This window comes from Myiozetetes cayanensis, unplaced genomic scaffold (assembly GCF_022539395.1).
Source record: "Myiozetetes cayanensis isolate MyiCay16 unplaced genomic scaffold, myiCay2020 scf9, whole genome shotgun sequence".
Taxonomy (NCBI): Eukaryota; Metazoa; Chordata; class Aves; order Passeriformes; family Tyrannidae; genus Myiozetetes; species Myiozetetes cayanensis.
Genome location: NW_026088185.1, coordinates 28752707 through 28772707, shown reverse-complemented (window position 1 = coordinate 28772707; position 20001 = coordinate 28752707). Strand labels below are relative to the sequence as shown.

General features: G+C 40.6%; 1 protein-coding gene across 12 annotated transcripts in view; it reads right to left on the bottom strand.

The window, feature by feature from the left end:
- The window catches only part of KALRN (kalirin RhoGEF kinase), a 502548-nt gene that overhangs the window by 183611 nt on the left and 298936 nt on the right, over positions 1–20001 (bottom strand). For all 12 annotated transcript variants that reach the window (XR_007632104.1, XM_050340466.1, XM_050340467.1 and 9 more), the window contains exons 12-13: positions 10853–11022; positions 5269–5443 (exon numbers count right to left, since the gene is read on the bottom strand). Coding sequence is in view for 11 of the 12 variants with exons in the window: in XM_050340466.1 (XP_050196423.1) it covers positions 5269–5443; positions 10853–11022 (345 nt within the window). In the remaining variant the exon portion in view is untranslated. The remainder of the gene's footprint in view (positions 1–5268; positions 5444–10852; positions 11023–20001) is intronic.

Sequence of the window (20001 nt, the reverse complement as noted above, 5' to 3'; positions counted from 1 at the left end):
CTTCTGCTCTGGTGCTTTTGACTCCTGAATCCCAAAAATATCAAGAGAAACAATGGAATTCCACTCCAAAAGACAGGGTGCCCAGAACAGCTTAGAGCATTCCTTCCCTTAAAATGAAGTGACCTGCAATTTGAAAACTAGGAATAGATGGAAAGGAGAAACAAAAGCTCCCTAAGCATGAGGCATTACAGGACTCCAGCTTACGAACAGGACAGGCTGAAATTCTTCTCATCATTCTCTTTCTTTCAAATGTATCTCAAACTCTCTGTAACACTTATTTCTAACACAGAAGCTCACACCTGAGTGTCAGCTCTAAGTCAGTGAGGGGGCTATAAAACATCTTGTACCTTCACATATGCAGCTAATTCACTTGAAAGAGTCTGCTAGTGTTATAAACCTAGGATGGGAAACTCAAGTGTAAATAACAGTGAAATAAGCTACTGTGAAAGCTGGCTCTTGTTTCCTCCTAAACTCATGCGCAGGGATGGTTGTGCACAGCCAGAAGAGCCAGCAAGAGAAATCAAGGCTGAAAAATTCAATTAGCAGATGAAATAAAGCCAAAGAGATTGAATGGTGGAAAATTAGATATCCAGCAGGTGAAGATTTTAGTGATCATGGGGCTTTTCGAAATATAATAAACAGCATACAAGATCAAATTTATATTGCATAGTAGGAATCCCCTTAATCCCTTCCAGCACTATGTCTTGGTGTAGGAACCACATCACTCTAAGACAGTGCAGAGGCTCTGCCTAGCATTGAACAAACAGATCTCTACACATTGTAGGAAAAAAACAACACACACAAGAGATGCAGATGAGCACTTGTTGGAAAGAGAGATGGAAGTTTCTTTGGAGGTAATCAACAACTGCTACTAGACAGGCATAGGCTGAGATAATTCCTGTTTTCAGTCACAGCATTTTAGAGAGGCCTACAGGTGAATTTGATCATCTCTCTACAAAAGATAAGGAAAAAACGTGCAGAAAGACTCTGGATGTCAGTAATTTTCTTAGGGGTTGCAACTCACTGCATTTTACCATTTGGCTCTTATGCATTTGGCACTCAGCATTTTACTGTACACTAGAATTCATTCAAATAATGGTTAATAAGCCTTAAAATTACTATTTCTGAAGCAAGGGACAAAGTAAACTTGACAGACCTTCCCAAGGATATAACTCTGGAGTAAGACTGTGCTTTGTATGTATGACATTCTCAGTGCACTGCTGCTGGTGTCTGCCAGCTGTTGTCCCTTGAGCCTTACACCCCATTTCCTCACAGCAGATCAGCTACCACATTCACATTGCATGAAATCTCCCGAGTTACCTCTCCTGGCTGCACGAACTCAGCTGAAGTCTGTATCATACAGAAAGACCAACTATAAAATCCCGATGATCCCATCCTGTCTTGAAACGCACAGTGACTTGGTTAGGGAATAAAACACACCAGGCATCAGAGTGAGACACATTTCCTAAATAAAGAATGGGTTGTAATTTTATGGTGTTAAAACCTAAGGCAGAATAGCCTCCCATAGGGACAGTCAGGCTCTCTCATGTTTCTGTTGTGTCTTATTCCAGGTGTTGCCATAGTTCAGGTTTTGTAATTTACCCCAAGAACCCGGAGTGTAAATATCAGCCAGTATAATGAGATGAAGGCAAGAAAGAGCAGGCAGCACATGCTTTGTACCTGTGGGTTTGTATCCAAGTTCATATCTGCCAAACCTGCCATGGCTCAAGCACAACACAAAAGCTGCCTGTGAGGCTTAGAAGTCCTTTAAAAGTCCTAAATGAACACAGCTGGTCTGCCCTGCCACAGAAATAGGCAGGTGGCTTCTCTTAAAGTAAAATACTTTTTCTGAAGACAAAAATGCAACAACAGTTGGCAGATTTCATTGAAGTACAAGGAAAGGTCCAATAATGCCTATATAGATGGAAGTAAGTGTTGCTTAGGCAGTAAACATTAATCCTGAAGTTTGTCTGGACTCCAAACCTCTGTCAAGAAGAGAAGAATATAGAAAAGCTCAAAAACCAGGAGGGATACAAAGCAGATGGGTACAGTGCAAGTTTAGGAAGGAGTGCCAAAGGAAAGGGTTATGTGATCTGTTGCATGAATTTTGATAGCTGGGGGGAACAGTCAGAGCAGGAAAGTTTCCAAAGAACAAATGACAGTCAGACATTTTCTAAATAAAACAAAAGGCAAATCACTCATTTGCAGTTTGTGAGCTTTTAAAAATCCTAATACTTTCAGTTTGCATTATTAATTAGAAAGAAGAGAGAGAGAGAGAGAGACATGGTAGCAGGGAAAATTAACAGATAAATCAAAACCCTTCAATACCAGAACTGGATGGAATGAGACAACACTAGAGGTAACTATTTTCTGAGACTGAGCTCTAATGCACAGCCTTCCCTAGAGCTGTGGGGAGCAGATGGGCTCTCACTGCTGCATCCTTCTGACTTCCACCAGAAATATGCAAGTCTCCTTCTCACCAGAGTTGCCAGAGAAGGGTCCTTATCTTAAGGGATTTCCTGCAGCACAAGAACATAAGAACCCAGGGTAAGAACTCAGATCTCAGGCGGGAAAATCGGAAACTCCATGCTTGATAAAACAAAGGTGTTCAAGCCTGGGAGGAAGAGGAGGGCCCACTTTTGGCAGACAGTTTGTGTGAGTGCAGGGAGGATTAACACGGCTGCAGCAGGTAGAGGGCTTTCGTTAAAGATGCGTTCAATATGGCACTGCCCTTTGGACAGATGGAAGGGGGCTTATCTAGACTAGAAGAAGAGAAATTGATTTGACAGTCAATCATACTGGTGCACATTATTTCACGATTCTTAATCTATGCAGGATCTAGGCTATTATGGAAAATTAAAACCTAAATACATTTCCACTCATAGCTCAAGCTACTTGTCTTTGGTAGAAAAAACACTTAATTCCCTGATTTAAATTTCCTCGTCTTTTTCCCTCAACTGTTTGGAATAGTCAACCATCAGCAATACTACATGCTTTTTAATTACGGTGATGAAAAAATCTTTCTGTTTCTCCACAATAGCATGAGATAATTCTGTTAATTCTTATGTTTCCTAGTGACTTGGAATCTTTATTATAAAGCTGAGGCAACTGACTGCAATCTACTACCGAAGGATCATTACTGTGTCAGTTTGAGTCAATTCAGCTGTTGACTTGAAAAGCATAGCATACATTTCTCATTTAATATTTTATTTCAAAATGCCTTTGTTTTTATTACCCATCAAACTGCCTTATTGTTTAAACACTAAATGTACTTATAAAATTTAAGATACTGACCTGGATATATTTTTGTGTTTTCAGTTATAAATTGTCATAATTATTCTAAAATAAAAATACTTTTTTCAGAAAGAGGGAGCTTTCTAAATAAAATCATCTGCCCATAGACTCTCTATGAAACATGTTCTCAGCTTTCCCTGTAATATTAATCTTGCAGAGGGAATTCAGATGTTCATATGATAAAAAATAGCAAATCTGCAGTGACAACCAAGTGGTGATTTTCTTTAAAATCCTTTCTAGCTAATCTGATTTTAGAAGACTCTGAAGCACATTTCCAATTTTAAATATTTTAATGTATCACAGCCACTCCTTTCCATGAATACATAGAAGTAGGATTCATGCAGAAACAAAATCAGAGTTATCCACAGCAGTCTTCCCATTCTGGCATCATGTATGGATGGGACTAGTGTAAGTCACATCAGTAAAGTCATGTGGCGTGGTAACTGTCTTTGAGATCCTCGACTGAAAGACTATTTACAAAGAAACAGGATTTGGGAACGGTGATTTATTTTGATTTTTGTTTTAAGGTCTTTACTTAAATGAGCATAATTCCAGGTTCAGACCTAGAATCTGTAGTGAAACAGGCTGAGATCTTAATGAATAACTTATGTGGGTTCATCATATACTGTCTACAGACACATCTGGGTGTTTCAGAAGCACATACTGCTTCCTTCTTTTTTTTTTTTTTTCCCTTATTTTTGAAATCTTCTATTAAAATACAGTACACACTACTCTTATGGCAAAGTATGTTATCTGACATGAAATACATCCATACATTTATACACGCATACAAAGGATCCTGTCTCTCAGTATCAAGGAGGTTGCCTCTAACTGGCAAGTAAATGACACTATTCTAATTTACATAATTAAAAAGCACTCTAAGACAGACTTTAGTACAATACTTAACTGTGCAGTCACAACAGAAAAGCTCAGATACTTCTCACTGATTTCTGCCTTTGGCATCCAGTTCCAGAACAGGACACCTTTCAGGAAACAGGACACCTCTGTTTCCAGCCTTTTATTCCACTATAATTCATCATACCATGTCTTAAATACAGAAAATACAACAGAGCACTCTAAGGCTCCCATTACTTACCAGTACCCACCTTGAGACTACCTACAGATTTACAAAAAATACCTTCAGGAATGTATGATCATAAAACACAAAGGTGCTCCATGAACTGAGCAAGTATCAGTGAGTACAGCAGGAAGAACACGATCCAGAAAGGACACAAACACTGACATGAGTCTTTCATAGATTTTGTGGGCACAAGTTAATTTACATGTTGTCCTTCCTCCCTCATGTCCTAACAGAATTACAGTATGTAATTACTGAGATTGGCTGTAGTCTCTTTAAAGTTTCTCAGTCCAAGAATACCTCAATTATTAATGTTTTGATGAGTTTTCCATCCAGTACCTTTTGATTTCAAGACAGAACTGAAAGACCTTTTTTAAAAGGACATAAAAATGTACTTTAACTTACCCCTCTAATTTTTTTTCCTTTTAAAATAAATCCATCATAATGCTTAAGAAGCCCACCTTTTAAATATCCCTTCCTTTTATGCATAGCATGCTTTTTTCACTCAGTGGTTTAAAGACAAGCATGTATCTGTTTGTATCTGAAGAGACAAACCTCACTAATAAGTGACACAGAACTTTCAAATCCCTGACTGACTTGTGTCAATAGAGAGTTATAACAAGGGCACCTTATGTAGCTTCTCTGCAAAGCAGGCAGATACTCAGCATAGTCAGTGAAGTGCACATGGATCTATTTCAGTGCATTCCAGCACTATATCCTAAAGAATATTTTTAGGCTCAACAAACTGAATTAAAACGTGGTTGTAACTCTCTCTCTCCCTCACCAGACAGCTGAGCACAATCAAACAGCTCCAGATGTATCCTAACAGAGCATGTTTACATGCACTCCCCTCTCCCACAGCTCTACCTTTCTCAGGTCACGCAGCCAGCTCTTACCTCAATGGTGTACTGTTCAAAAATCCGGAGCTGAAGGAAAATGTCTAGCTTAATCTTCCTCTCATGGAAGAGCTCTTCCATCTGTACCTGGGCCTCGTCGAGCTGCTGAAGGACAGATTCGATGTGGCTGATGGAGCTATTGTGAGGGGTCTTATTGTTGGAAACCGCAGAGTCCCTGTAGCAAGGCAGAGAGCATGGTTAAAGCTCAGCTCTAAGGCAGGAAAAAGAGCAAGAACTACACACTCGTGATGCTGCGTGCTGCTGAGAAGCACATCCAGGCACAAAGGGCTGAGGGAAGGTGTACGCAACACTCATCTCGCCTACTCGCCGAAAGCCTGCGGCTCCTGAGCTCGGCACAAAGTTTGAACAAGGGGATCATCCTTTCTTGTGCCGTGACACTGTGACCTTGCACGCTTGGGAGGGGTGGGGAGGAGAGTGGTGCATCAATCTCAACGCCTCTCTTGAGGAGACTGGCTGGCAATCCCCTTTAATCCTACAGAGTGACCTGCTCCAGCCTATGCTCACATCAAACTCAGAGATGCTATATAGCCACTGGAACTTTACAAGATAGTTTCTGCATTTGCTTTGTTAGCTATGGACTAATTGAATCAGAATTATGAGCATTTTAGACCAAGGGGTATGGATACCTTGATTTCCTCTGGATTACATAGTATAGCAATGGATGTAGAACACAGTGCGAAAAATTCCACTGAAGGAAAACACCTTTCAAACACTCCAAGAAATACTCTGACTTGTCATTTCATTGGGGTAAGTGAAATGAAACCTGCCTGTAACAAGTCAGATACTGCTCCATTTACATTTTCCGTATACAGGCAGCAGAAGGGAGCAAACCCTTTAAACTGATGGCCTAGGACCAAGAGGGAGTTTATTGTACCTGAAAGCAGTCTTAGCATGGACAGAGGACAGTCCTGACAGTTCCTTTTCTATCTGTACTCTCACATATATTATTAATAGGCTCACCTACAGTCTGTTACATCCTCAGTAAATTTTTTTCAGTGACTGTTTCATGGTTAAATAACCTTTGCAGACATAAAGAGCTGAAATTTACCCTCAAATGTTCCACAAAAGGTCCCTCAACTTTCAGAAGAACCAGAAAGGAAACTCTGAGGCCAAAATTTAATCTTGGCTTTGGTACTTTGGCTCAAACAAGATATAGGTGCAATGGTCTTCTCTATCCAACCTGCTCAAAAATGTGTGATAGCAGCTGCGTTGTTTGGCATATTTAATCCAAGACAACAGAAAACCCTATCAAATACACTGCTGGAAAGACCTGTGCACTGGAAGGATGACAGGATGAAGTGGGTAAGCAAGTTGGTCTTACCATCAATATTCCCTATCAATCTCCAGTTCTGCTATGGGAAAGGTGGGGAGGACAATTACAAATCAAACAGCACATATCAGACTATCAGTGCAGCAACAAACTCCCACATGTGTAGTGACCCAGCTGACAATACTGGGAGACAATTGAGACGTCAGGTAATGCTGCCAAGTCACCACATTGTCCTGCAGGGACCACATGAGACTGGGAGCCACTCTTCTGTCCAGCAAACTTGAGCTGCAGAGGAGAGGTTCCAGCAGAGTCTCCCCACTGTGGAAGAGTACTTGCAATTTTTTGGTTTTTATTCCACTTTTCTGTGTTGAATTTCCCCTCCATAAACACATAGCAAAAGCATTTGTAGTTTTCTATAGAACTGGACTGAAATGCTCATGCTTTGCTCTCTGCAAAGTATTGTCACATAGGGTCAGATCAAAACAACACACAGTCAACTTAAAGTTAATTTATCCATGTCAGTGAGCATAAGTGAGAAAAAAACAAGTATAATCTTTTAAAAGTGCTTTAAATTGAACTAGGCACTGACACAGAGTCATTTTAGCTATGTTCAAAACACACCTTTGAGATTCTAAGGCAACAAAACACACACATTATTCTGTTTTCAGTGTGCCTTAGAGGAAAATAACAAGCATTTGCCTGAACATCTGAAGTCTAAGAATAAAATTAAAAATACAGAATACTATTAACTGCACAGTAGTTAGCTCTTTGGGTGTGTTTCCCTTCTCTTTCCTCAAATACTTGATGTTTGATACACTGAACTTCAGATGCTCATGCATTATGCTGAAGCAACTACTTCCAATTTCCCTTGCTTATAATTACACCAATATTGCTCTCTCCAGGTGTTATGGCTTCTGCTCCACTCTGTCAGTCTGTTTTCAAGTTCTTGGTGATCCCAGAGTCTCTCTCTCTGCCTCTACATTAGAACTGTACAGAGGAAAGAGGGATGAAAATAACTAGGGGAGAGTTTTGGAACTAGAGCTTAATCTGAGGCTGCATCCAATCAAGTCCTGTTTCCTTCAGTCAGCACCTGTCTTCTATAAAAGGAGATGAAATATGTCTTCATTCAAATGCAGGATTATTACTATTCATATATTATCTAAATGACTCAATGAATTATTCAAGACCGGTGTTGAATAATCTCTCATGGGATCTAGAGACACACTTAGTTTTAGAAATTCTTTTTCATTAAACATTTCACTCTTCAAATCAAGCCACACTTGCATTTCAGTAACTGATGCAATATGAAGGTTTAAGAGTAGTAATCTTGTATTTTTTTAACAGTCCTGTCAGATACGATATTGACAATCCCTGGCTGGTTTGGTTTAAGAACTCCCTTCAGAAAAAAAAAAACATTTCTTAGATCGGAATGCTTCTGCCATGATACTTCTTGCTCTTTCTGGTGAGAAATTCTGGGAGAGAATTAATGTAAGATCCTTACTAATCTTTGAAAGGTTATGGATTAGAGTTGTAAAATTCAAGGAAATTACTGGGGAGAAAAGATATGAAAATAAACTTTGGGGAACGTAAGATTGAACTCAGGACATTGCTACTGAATTTGTTCAAAATGAACACTGCTCCTATAACCACTTTCAGTGCTTTAACTGGGAGAAAGCTGAGTGAGACATACCCATTATCAAAAGCTGAACCACTGTATAAAGGCTCTTCACTGGCTTTTTTTTTCAGCCCCTAACATTCCTGCTCTTTCACACCTCACTGAAGCAAGTCATTGTTCTGCCTATGAGCAGAAATATTGCCCCCAGCAGCACCCCTAGAACTGCAGTTCAAAACATTTTCCTTGCCTTGGCTGCTGAGAACAACGATCACCTCAGTAAAACACTGATAGGGAAGAATGGAAAAAGTGTTTCCAACGTTAACCATGAGATGTACAGAGTTGGTATCCAGGCCTGTTTTATTCCTGACAGGTGTGGTCTCTGATGTACTCACAGAGGCCCTGAAGACCCTGTGTGAAGAGCAGTCCCAGGCATCACATTTAGCTCAGGCAGCCGGGCTTTTCTTCAGCCCTCTGGAGGAGACACAGAGTGCCATTACACAAATCCTCTTCTCTCAACCAATATCTGTTCTCTCAAAGATAAGGATAAGAAATGTAAAACTTTCCAAAGCTCCAGTAATTTTATTGCTTTTAACCTGTGTTATGACATGCTTGATAAGAGTGATGTATTTCATTCCCTTCATTGTCGTAGCGTTTGCAATCTTCAGCTATTCTTCACGGCAGGTACAAGGTGATCCACACTGTGAAATGCAATCTTGTGTTAAGGAAAGATCGCAGCAATTCTAGGTTTTTTTCCTTTATCTGTGTCTTCTTTACTGTCACCAGCAGCCACTAAAGCTGTTAGAGTGGGCACATGCAGAGGCGGCTTCATGGCTTTTTTCCACACAGTTCTGCTTCACTATTTGAAAGAGTCCAGGATCCCATTACAGTTAGTCAGAGTGCTCAAAAGCAACACTTCAATAAGATCATCTTGACAGTTCCGTGCTGCAAACCTTTGTGTGTTTTGTCCTCCAGACAACGTTCCCTCTGTGTCTGGTCTTAACTTCATCAGAAGCAGGGGATCACTTTGCACAAATGTGCTCACCTTGTTCCACTTTGCTCGCTGCCCCGAATACAAGCCAGACACCAAACCCAACATTTCTTTGTTAAACACAGCTGCCACAAAACCTGCCTTGGCATTTTGCAAATATTTGGACATGACACCAATTCCAAAACAAAAGTCTCAAAGCTGAGGCCACTGTCTCTTTTCAAAGACTGAAACTAAGAATTGACTAAGCTTACATTAAGAAAAAGCTGAAGTCCCACACACCATCCTGCAGTTCACCTCTTCCCATGCTCCACTGACTTCCAGCTCCAGATATGTTCAAGCAGTCCTGGTTCTGGCTGTGGGACTGGCCTAAAGGATTTTTGCCTGCACCTGAGTCGGCAGGAAACTGGCATGTAGAGTTTGGAGAATGGGTAGGATAATACCTGGAGCTCTCCAGTGTGGCTGTCCAGGGCTGAAAGGCAATCAAAATCTAGAGCAGCCCTCTCAGACCTCTTTTATGACCCAGAGGAGAACACTCTGCATCCAGAATGACAGGAAAAAGTATAGAGAAAAGCTTAGCACTTGTAGTAGTAGAAGGCTCAAGGACTCCAGGAAGGCTCTTAAGAGCAGAATTCCACCAGTCCTTCATTATCCATTCTGCTCTAGAGCATCTTAGGCTTTTCCTATCATGGCTCATGGTTTTCTGCACTTTTCGGGCGGGAACTAAAGTCATCAGATTAGGAAAGCTCAGGGTGAGGAGGGTGCTCTAACTCTCTAGGACAGTCTCTGGTGAAATGCATAAGACCTGGGAGATTTGCATATTGTATATGTATACAGAACGTGCACACTATGTACTTGTAGATAAGGGTAACCCGTAACAATACAAAGATCTACATAATAAGTGAAGCATTGGACTTGGTTTGATACTCAGTACATCCCCTTAAGGCAGGAAAACTTCACTGCTGTCAATAAACTTGAAGGCACAGTAAACCACCGTAAGAATAAATGAGAGAGATTTCTCAATTACAAATTCTATGCAAGTTTACTCTGCAAACATTCATTTGATGATACTTGCAGATTAAGAAAGAAAAAAACACAAAAAACAAAAAACCACCAAACCCAAACCCCAACTTCTTGGAGTTAGTATCTTCATGTATTTTAAATCAGGCAAAATGAGCTGTTTTAATTCACAACACAACTAGAACCAGCAGTATAAGAGCCTCTTTGACACTATGAATAAACCTCACATAGACAAAGATAAATAGAAGGGTGCTGCATGCAAAATGAAATAGTGAAGACTGTTAGACACGTGTGTATTTTATTAAGAGGAATACACTTCTCCTAAATCGGGAATAACCATATAAATCATGAGGCCTCGGCTCACAACCATTTAACAATCTTCTATAAATACCAACTAAAAATATTCACTTCAAACACATTTGTTTCAATTCACTTCACTGTGCCTATAAATAATCTCTCTGTCAAACAGAAAACCCATGCTGATCCACAGACTACTCTAATCAGTCCACACAAATCACTCCTCGCAATTTCAATGAAACACTCAAAGAATCTGATAAGTAAAGCATTAATAGACTCTCCCAATTAATCCTAGCTTACAGTTCCCTATTTATGCACCCCTAAACCACAGCATGTATCAGATTTCTCAACACCTGTCCTCCAGGTGGATGCTTACCTGAGCTGTTGGATTAGATCTTCCCCTTCTTTAATAACATTGAGGGTAGCATCCAAGGTGGCTGTTTGTTGCTGCTGAAACTGCTTGATAAGCTCCTGAACCGCATCCACGGAGTCAGCACAGACATCCTCTAAGAGCTCTTTCTGCAGATCTTCCATCCATGTCCACAGCTGGGAAGGAGGGGAGGGAAATATAAATCAGAGAGGAATTGAGATTTAACCCTTTTGCTCTCTAATTCCAGATCAATAGGCATTAAACAGGGCTGCATGTTTCACATGAAAACTGATCTCAAATTTCTAAAACCGAAAAGATATATTTGTTATTGATCTGATTTAAAGCAAGAAAGTAATTTAAATACAGTATGAGGTAGGGTTTTTTTTTTAAATCTGAATTTCAGTTTATTCTATAACAATAACTGATTATGTTATTCTGATTAACTCTTTACACAAGTAACAAATTACAGTCTCCTAACGCTGTGACAACCTAACCCTTTCAGGAGCTGAGTGCTATCAGCTGCTATTAATTTTACATGCAGCTGAAGCCTGTTGCAGAACAGACCTAAAATCTTTGGTATGTATGTAAGGTACTGGCTGAAGTCTAGCTGTGCCTGCTCATCTATGCCTTCCCAGGGTTTGGGGTTTGGTTTCGTTTGTTTTTTTTTTTTCGTTTCCAACACTTAAACCCCCTCCTCAAAATGCACTTCAGCCTCTGCATTCTAACTCTGGGAAAATCCAAACACAGGAGACAGCAATATCACCAATCAACCCCATGCAGATCCATTAATTTTAAATAGTCTTGACTACCAATTTTAAAACCACAATCACAGCAACAAATCATTTGCAAGTGCTTAGATGAGAATTTCCAGCCAGCTGTTCATCAGAGGTCTGGACAGGGGCAGGCATGTCCCAGCAGCCTCTCACTGGCTGCAAAGGCTTAAAGCAAACAGAGGTTTCCCCTTTAAGCTTGCTCTGAAAAGTGAGTGTAAAATTCCACCTACTGAGCTGGCAGCCTGCCAGCAAATCCTAATGACTCCACCAGAGACACTGTTTTCTGTGCCATGCCTGCCCCATTAACCCACATTTTGCTGGTATACGCTGTGAGGGAGCAGAGAAGTACAGGAGTGAGGAACAAGGCGTTGCACCAGGACACTGGGAAATGTCAAGGGACGCGGTCCTGGTGGCAGCTCTGCCTGCCGTCCCAGGGAGCTGCAGAGCAGTTGGGCTCACAGGGACCTAGGGGTGCACATGGAGGGGACAACAGACGTGTGTGGGTGGCACAGAGCTGGTCAAACCATTTGTGTTCAAAACAAGTTGCTCTGTATTCCCATCCTACAGCATTTCTTCTTAGACGGCGAATTCCGCATATCCACATAAAATGAGAGGAGGACAGGGACGCCTAAGGCTCCAGCTGGCAAAGCTTCTCACAGCCCAGGGTCTACACCTAAGGCCAGTCACCAAATGCTACACTTTACACACGCTAAGGACTTCAAGGATATCACCCTGACCTAAACCAAAATAAACCAAAACCTGTCCCAGCCCTGCTCATGATACCAGAAAAGATAAAGCCCAACACCTTGTGCTCTGTCCCCACCTCTGCTACTGACTTCTTGCTTGACAGACTTATAAAGACAAGTTTTAAAACATATGCTTAATTTGAAGAATTTTAGTTAGATTTTCAGAGTCAACTTTGAATACTTTGGGTAAATGCCTCTGTTTATTCATAAATAGCACAATCATAATGGGCTGCCCTACTATAGGCCTGAAATGGAATGTATTTGCTCAGGGTATTTACATATTTTCACATTCTCAGGAAAAAGTATAACAGAAACAAATATAAGTGAGCAGTCAGGTTTGTAAAATAAATGAAAGAACAAAAACACATTTAAAGAGCCAAATAGAGAGCTTTTTCATTTGTGGCCTTAGACTCATGTACTGAACTTTGAGAAGCCACCATGAAGGAAAATGCATTAATGCCTTTATGTATGAAGTACATTCAGACTCTTTCTGGTTTTGATCCAATTTCTGTACCCAGCTCAAACAGAAGGGACAGCTGGACTGTAACAGATGAGGACCAGGTTGTTCAGGAATATTATTTTTTTTGTTTAGCCAGATCTTCAAGTAATAGAGCACATTGTAAATACAGAAGAGAAAAATGGCTGTGTGTTTAAACCATCCTCCTGTTTCGAGGTGGGAAAGCTAGCAGTTTTTTAATTTCTTGCTGTTCTTTGTCATATCTCGATTTTCCATTTAAGATAACAGAAAATGCTCAGGGAATTTCCTTTGCAAAAGTGATAGTGAAATAAAGAACTTGCTTCAATGTTAGGAATCTCTTGAAATCATCATTAGAAAGGGCAGAGGAGAAAGTTTCAAACCTCCCACTGTGACTTTAGAGGAAAATCCTGTTTTCAAAAGTGTCTTCAGAACCCAACTTTTACCAGCAGCTAAAAGGATTTTGACATTTAAGTCCTAAATCACTTTCTGAGCACACTTCTAAATCAAAGCAGTTTTGAAATACTTAAAATGTATTGTGCTCACCTGGAACCAAAACACTCATTAATTTCCGAGAGCACTCAAATATATTAACTCATATTAGCTTCAGATGTTTCCATTAATGACCTCTGACTGTAAGGATTTGCATAATAAAATCTATCAGAATCTAGGTCATCCTTGACTCAGAGGCCTTTAATCCTCCAGACTCCACCAATCCCTGGCAAACCCTAATACAAAGAATCAGTCAATATTAATAAGATTAGGAAGATCTTTCAGGAATCATTCACAATAGGAACCTGATTCAAAAACCTCTCAGGTTATGTGCTACAACTGATAGCACCTGGAACTACCAAGCCTCTCTTGTGAACGTCACAGCAATGAAAAGATGAACTCCACTGTCACTGCAACACCAGAGTCAGAAGGGCTGTTAATCATAAAACAGAAATCACATCCTGGTTGACACTGCTCAGGAAAATCACTCCCTATTAGTGCTTGATGTTTCATTCCACTGCAACTATTCAACCACTCAAGAAAAAAAAAATCCTGACTATTAAAGCCCCAAATCACTAGACACCTTGTGCATTTCCAATTCATGCTGTGACCTACTCTAAACAGCTAGATAGTCTAGACTGAGTGAACTGTTTCAATTTTTCACTGAAATCTGACATATTGCCCAGCACAGCTTTTATTTCATATGTGCAGAGACTGATTTCTTTTATTCTTAGCACAAGCAAAATTTGTGAGCACCTGTCCCATTCACCTAAATGCTCCAAGCTTGATCCCGTGCAGGGAGCATATGTAGATACATGCAGACATTCCAAATATTAAGGCAATATTTCCACATACACCTGTGGTGACCTTTACTATGTTTTCCAGAGATACATGTGTCCAGAAAAGAAGACAACTTCTGCATTGCATTATTTAACATGTACTAAACCAAAAATACAGAATCCTGGAAAAATAAGGAAGAAACAGAAAAATAATTTTTTGTGCTTCCTTTGATTGATCTGGGCTTTGGTATGATTAATTGGATATGGAAATACTAATGCATTAGTGGTAAAACCTGAACTAAGTCTATCAGAGAAATCCAGCCACAGATCTGACTGATGCAAACCTCATGCAAAAATGTTGTAATTATCAGCTACACAAATGTTTCAGGCAAATGCCTTGCCCTAAAAAGTTCATGCTAAAGGTCCACAGAGGCTCCAGAATTGAGGCTTTATTTATCAAGGTAACATGGTTTTAAACAAGAAAATTAATTATCTTCTGACTCCTAAAACAGTGGAAAAGAAGAACGACACCCTCTCTTTCTTTTGGGGGAGTATCTGGCACATCTCATGCATTGTAACAACCTCTGGATCTTTCTTGGGTATAAAACACAGGCAGCTTCCTTCCATCCACGAAACAATACTGCTCTTTATTCCCAGCTATTTTATCTGATGTAATACCCTTATTTTACTCAAGTACTTAATGAGACCACTTATTGTAGGTCTGAAGGACATCTGTGCCTGTTATCTAGAAATTAATGCTTCTGACTTAGAGCAAAGGACCACTTTAAACAAAACCTAAAACCTAAAGGGACTGCTAAGAAAATCTTGACTGCATGATTGGAATAACTGTTAAACACCAAATGTTTATTTGCTGCTATTTGTAAACGGCAGAGATGAGTTATACTCCCCTCAAAAGCAGTTTAAAAACACTGAGTAATGAGACCAGTGCAAACCAAAGAGCCAGAGAGTTCAATCCATGAAAATTACCATTGTACAACATTTTTTGCCAGTTGTTCAAAAACAAGGATGTTAACGGAAACAAGCAACTTTCCAGGGTATATGTGCTACCCCTTTACTATGTCAGAGAAGCATCATGTCTTGTAGGATGCTCATGGCATCAAAAAGATGACAACTCAGTAAGTGAGCATTCATCACAGCTATGAAGACTAGAGCAGAATGCAGGAGAACTCAGTGAAATACAGGGACCCTGGTGCCACTCCATGAATTGCAACATAAGTGTTCAGAGAAACAAGGGCAGGCTGAGGGGAAAAAACCCAACCAAACCACAAACAGGATTGCTACAACAGAATTGCTCCACGGAGAGTTGTCCATCAACCCTATTTGACTCTGCTACTACCACAGGCTTACACAAACCTATTCTGAGCAGTAACATTTAACTCTGACATAATGTGCATTAGGAAGTCACATACACCCCACGCTCAGGCTAATTTATGGCAAGACTTCAGTCTGGGCTTATGTTTAAGCACCTGTTCAAGTACTGTTTTGCATCTGGTTTCACTGCACAACCTTTAGTAAATTGCCTGGTCTACTTTCCCCACACCAACACGGTGGAGATGCTAAAATTTTCCAGTACAATTACAATTAACCTACATCAGCTGATGTGGTGGTTGTTTTACACTGGAAGTGTATTTCAAAGTCTGTCCAAAGTCATATTCAAGGTCTCAAAATGTCAACAGAAAACACAGAAAACGATGTGTGTAGCGATGAGCTGCAAAGTGACCACATGCCACCAGTGAAGTGTCACATAATGACAGCACACATAATAAAACGTGACAGGATGGGATATGACCAGACACTACACATGAAATGCCACAATACGTGACTTCCATGGTAAGGCACAACTGATGAGACTCCCTGCTGTGAGAAGTAACGTCAGATACCACCAAACTGGTTGGGAAGGAACGATGGGTGGAAAGAAAGGGAACATTCTGTGAAAAAAACCACATCTGATCTCTTCCTAACCTCTTTCTTGCTTTTTCCCTTTTCCTCGCCAATTTCTTGACATTCATCCTTGGTTGGGCTGCATCTGGTGCTTCTGTATGCTGATGCTTTTTAATTAGTAACCTTGCCTATGGCAAAAGGATTTGCACTGCCTAAACATCTGATGCTTTTTCCAAGACCTGCATGGTCCAGATTGATATAGCACAAAATAATCCCCTCTCAAGGGAAACACGATTTGGGTAGCTAGGCTGACATCAGGGAATGTGTAGATCCCCAGCCCAAGGTCATGTAAATGTAATTCAGGGACTATTTGCTCTAGGAGGGAAAATTAGCTTATAACTGAAGAATCAGATGTACATGTTCTGTGCTTCTTCTGCTACCATCATAAATTGTAAAAACATGTTCCTCTTCTACTGTAATTTTAATATGTTATTTGTAACTATGAATCTGGATGTAATTAACTTCAGTAACTGTACCAAGAAAATTCTGCACTGGATCATACTGATAATAGGCTTAGAAAAGTTCTTCCTATATCAAAGATTTACTCAGATTTACATCAGTGTAAGACAGTACAATTTGGTGCTGGAGAAGCTTTCCACACTACAAAATCAGCAATTTACTAAAACAAATGCAGGTACCATTACATTCTCTAATTTTTCACTGGTTCATCACTTTTTTTTAACATTTCAGTACTTCTCAAATGGAATTTGCACCACCTTTTTCCTCTGTGCTTTTTCCAGTGCCTGGCCACTTGCAGTCTTACCCTGATCTGTTGCTTTGAGCCTTTTCTGCAACTTCGTGCGCTGTGCCCTAGGAATCTCAGAAATAAACCATTTATGACAATTCTGAATCATTCTGAAACTTGCTAAGGATTAAACAAACTGTGGGGCCTCTCTTTAAGCAAACAGTCTCATTGGATCCATCAACTTGAACCACTACACTGACACCCTCTTAAACTTGTTGCATAACTCCATTGCACACGTGTACTTAAGGCACAACAGAACGTGTCTTTGGAGTGATGAGTGATTTACAGGAGTGTCTCTGAATGGCTTTGATGCAGATTTACTCAGTACACAAGTTACTGCAGGCACCAGCTGCCCACTCTATTGCCTTTGTACACAGAGCCCACGCACTGGAACTGAGGGAAGCTCATCTTCCTCAGTTTCAGGCAACTAGGACAACGGGCAGTCATGTGTCTAATAAAAGGGTACTTCATGAAAGTTAGCACATCCTATTTAAAGATGTTCATAAAACTCCCTTCTAGTTGCAGTGCAAACCACTGTTATCTGGAGAACAGGCTGGAGACCCATCTCCATAACACACGAAACACGTGCAAGGGCCCTCAAAAGCCACTGACAATATTTAAGTGGAGCCATCATTCAGCAACAGTGCTGGTGAATGGCCTGAAAAGTGTGGATAGCAAAGTGTGAACTCAGATGCAGTCTGTAGGAATCCTTTGGCTAGCACACAGTAGAATGATGGAAAAAACTTCTCTTCCATGTGCCTGCCCTCACTCTGTGGCAGGTTTGACTTCCTGACATTTGGTTTAAGTGGCTGCATTTACAAGCATTTAATTCTTATTACTTTGATTCTGTCCCACAATTTTTTGCCATCACAGATGGCAGAATTTTATTCACTAGTGGTCTGGCTCTGCTTCAAACTCCCCTGCTCAAGAGCAAGATGTGCTGCCAGGATACCACAGCTCTTTTCATTCCCAGCTTCTTAATCCTTCATGAAAAAACCTTGCTTTTAGGCAACAAATGGACAGCAAAGAGGGGCACCTTGCACCACCCCAGCTGTCCTGTTTCCTCAGTCCCAGGTCTTTGGTAGCTTTACAGACAAGATTTAACTCCGGAAAGAAACACCAAAGTTAATGACTGATGAATGTTTGCATTTTGGTCAAAGCCACAGTCTACCCTCTAGAGCTGGAGAGAGATTTGCTTTTATTTTGCTGCTTTACATATCTCACACAAAGATAACACTTTTTATAGCAGCACAGCCCTCTCCACAGCCACAATTATCAGAATGATAATCAGTAAGCTGATAACCTATCTCTCTTCTCCAAGGGATCTGCCACACAGGCACATATGTAACTTGTATGTGCAGCTCTGGCAGTTGAATTCTACCTCATCCTCTGCTTTCTGCCTGCAAATCCACCTCTGATGGGAATGTTAGAATGTTTAGGAACTGAGCATTTAAAAAACAAAACAAAACAAAGCAAAATGAAAACCAACCAAACAAAACCCCCAGCAGTTACTTAGAATGACAGAATCATTAAGGATGGAATAGATCTTTAAGATCATTAAGTCCAACCATCCACCTACCACCACCACCATGTTCACCACTAAACCATGTCCTTACATTCCATATACAAATATTTTTTGAACACTTCTAGGGTTAGTGACTCCACCACTTCCCTGAGCAGCCTGTTCCAATGACTGACAACCCCTTCTGTGAAAAAAAATTTCCTAATATTCAATCTAAATCTCCACTGGCACAACTTGAGGCCATTCCCTCTTGTCATGTCACTTGTTACCTGGGAGGAGAGACCAACCCCCATCTCACTACCATCTCAGGGAGTTGCAGAGAGTAACAAGGTCCCACCTGAGCCTCCTTTTCTCCAGACTAAACACCTCCAGTTCCCTCAGCTGCTGCACATAAGACTTGTGCTCCAGACCCTTCACCAGTTGTCCTTCATTGTCCTTCATGGGACACACTCCAGTATCTCAAAGACTTTTTGAAGTACAGGGCCCAGAACTGGACACAGCACTCAAGGTGTGGCCTCACCAGCGCCGAGTACATGGGATGGTCACTGCCCTGGTCCTGTGGCCACACCATTACTCATCCATGGCCTTTCTTACCCACCTGGGCACACTCTGGCTCATGTTCAGCTACAGTCAACCAGCACCCCTAGGTCCTTGTCCATGAGGAAACTTTCCAGCCCCAGCCTGTAGCACTCCATGAAGTTGTCGTGATCCAAGTGCAGGACCTGGCACTTTGATTTATTGAACCTTACACAACTGGCCTCAGCCTACCAATCCAGTCACTCCAGATCCCTCTGCAGAGCCTTCCTCCAGCAGATTAACACTCCCACCCAACTGGTGGTCTGTGAACTTACATAGGGTGCACTCAATGTTAATCCCTTATAAAAAAGCATTTGTTCTTTTTCATCATCTTATCTTGTGGTTTCTGTGCTTATAATACTCTCCTAATCAAACTACACTGATTCAGCTCCTAGAAAAAAATAATGTTCATGCTAACAAGAGGCATAAGTCTAAGATTTGAGGTTTCACAGCCCTGCAGTTAGAGATATTTTCAAAGTCTGAGTTTGCATGTTACTGTAATGTTATGCCATCGAAGGAACAAAATTTCTAGCTTTAGAACAAGGCACATAATGCTTCATTCTAACACTGTAAAGTGCTGGGACGTGAAATGGCCACTCAGTGAATATTTAGGTGCACAGAGACAGTTTGGGTCATTTCAATTTTTCATCTTTTCCTTGTTTTTTAAATCTGGACATAATACAAGAAAAGGAACAAAAGTGCTGTTCAGGACAGGAGTAGTGTGTAAGTGTGTAAGACAAACACTTCATGGTAGACATGTTCAGAGAATAAGACCTTTCCAGAACTTTCAGAAGTTGCCAGGAAGTGGAGTTGCAAAACTGAGTATGCCCTACACCACAAATCTCTATTATCTAATGGGCGATTGCTCTTAAAATGTCAATATTATCAGTAAAAGTCAAACAATAGTAACATTAACTTTGAATCCTGGGTCAATTTACAATGAATGGTGGTATTACACTATATATCCCAGAACCACTGTCATGTTTGCTCCATGATTAACTTCGATACACTCTGTCAGCTCTTCTGAGGAGAGTCAACAGCAGCTGACCTTAGCCCCATGAGCTTTCTGCTCCCTACTTCCCAGC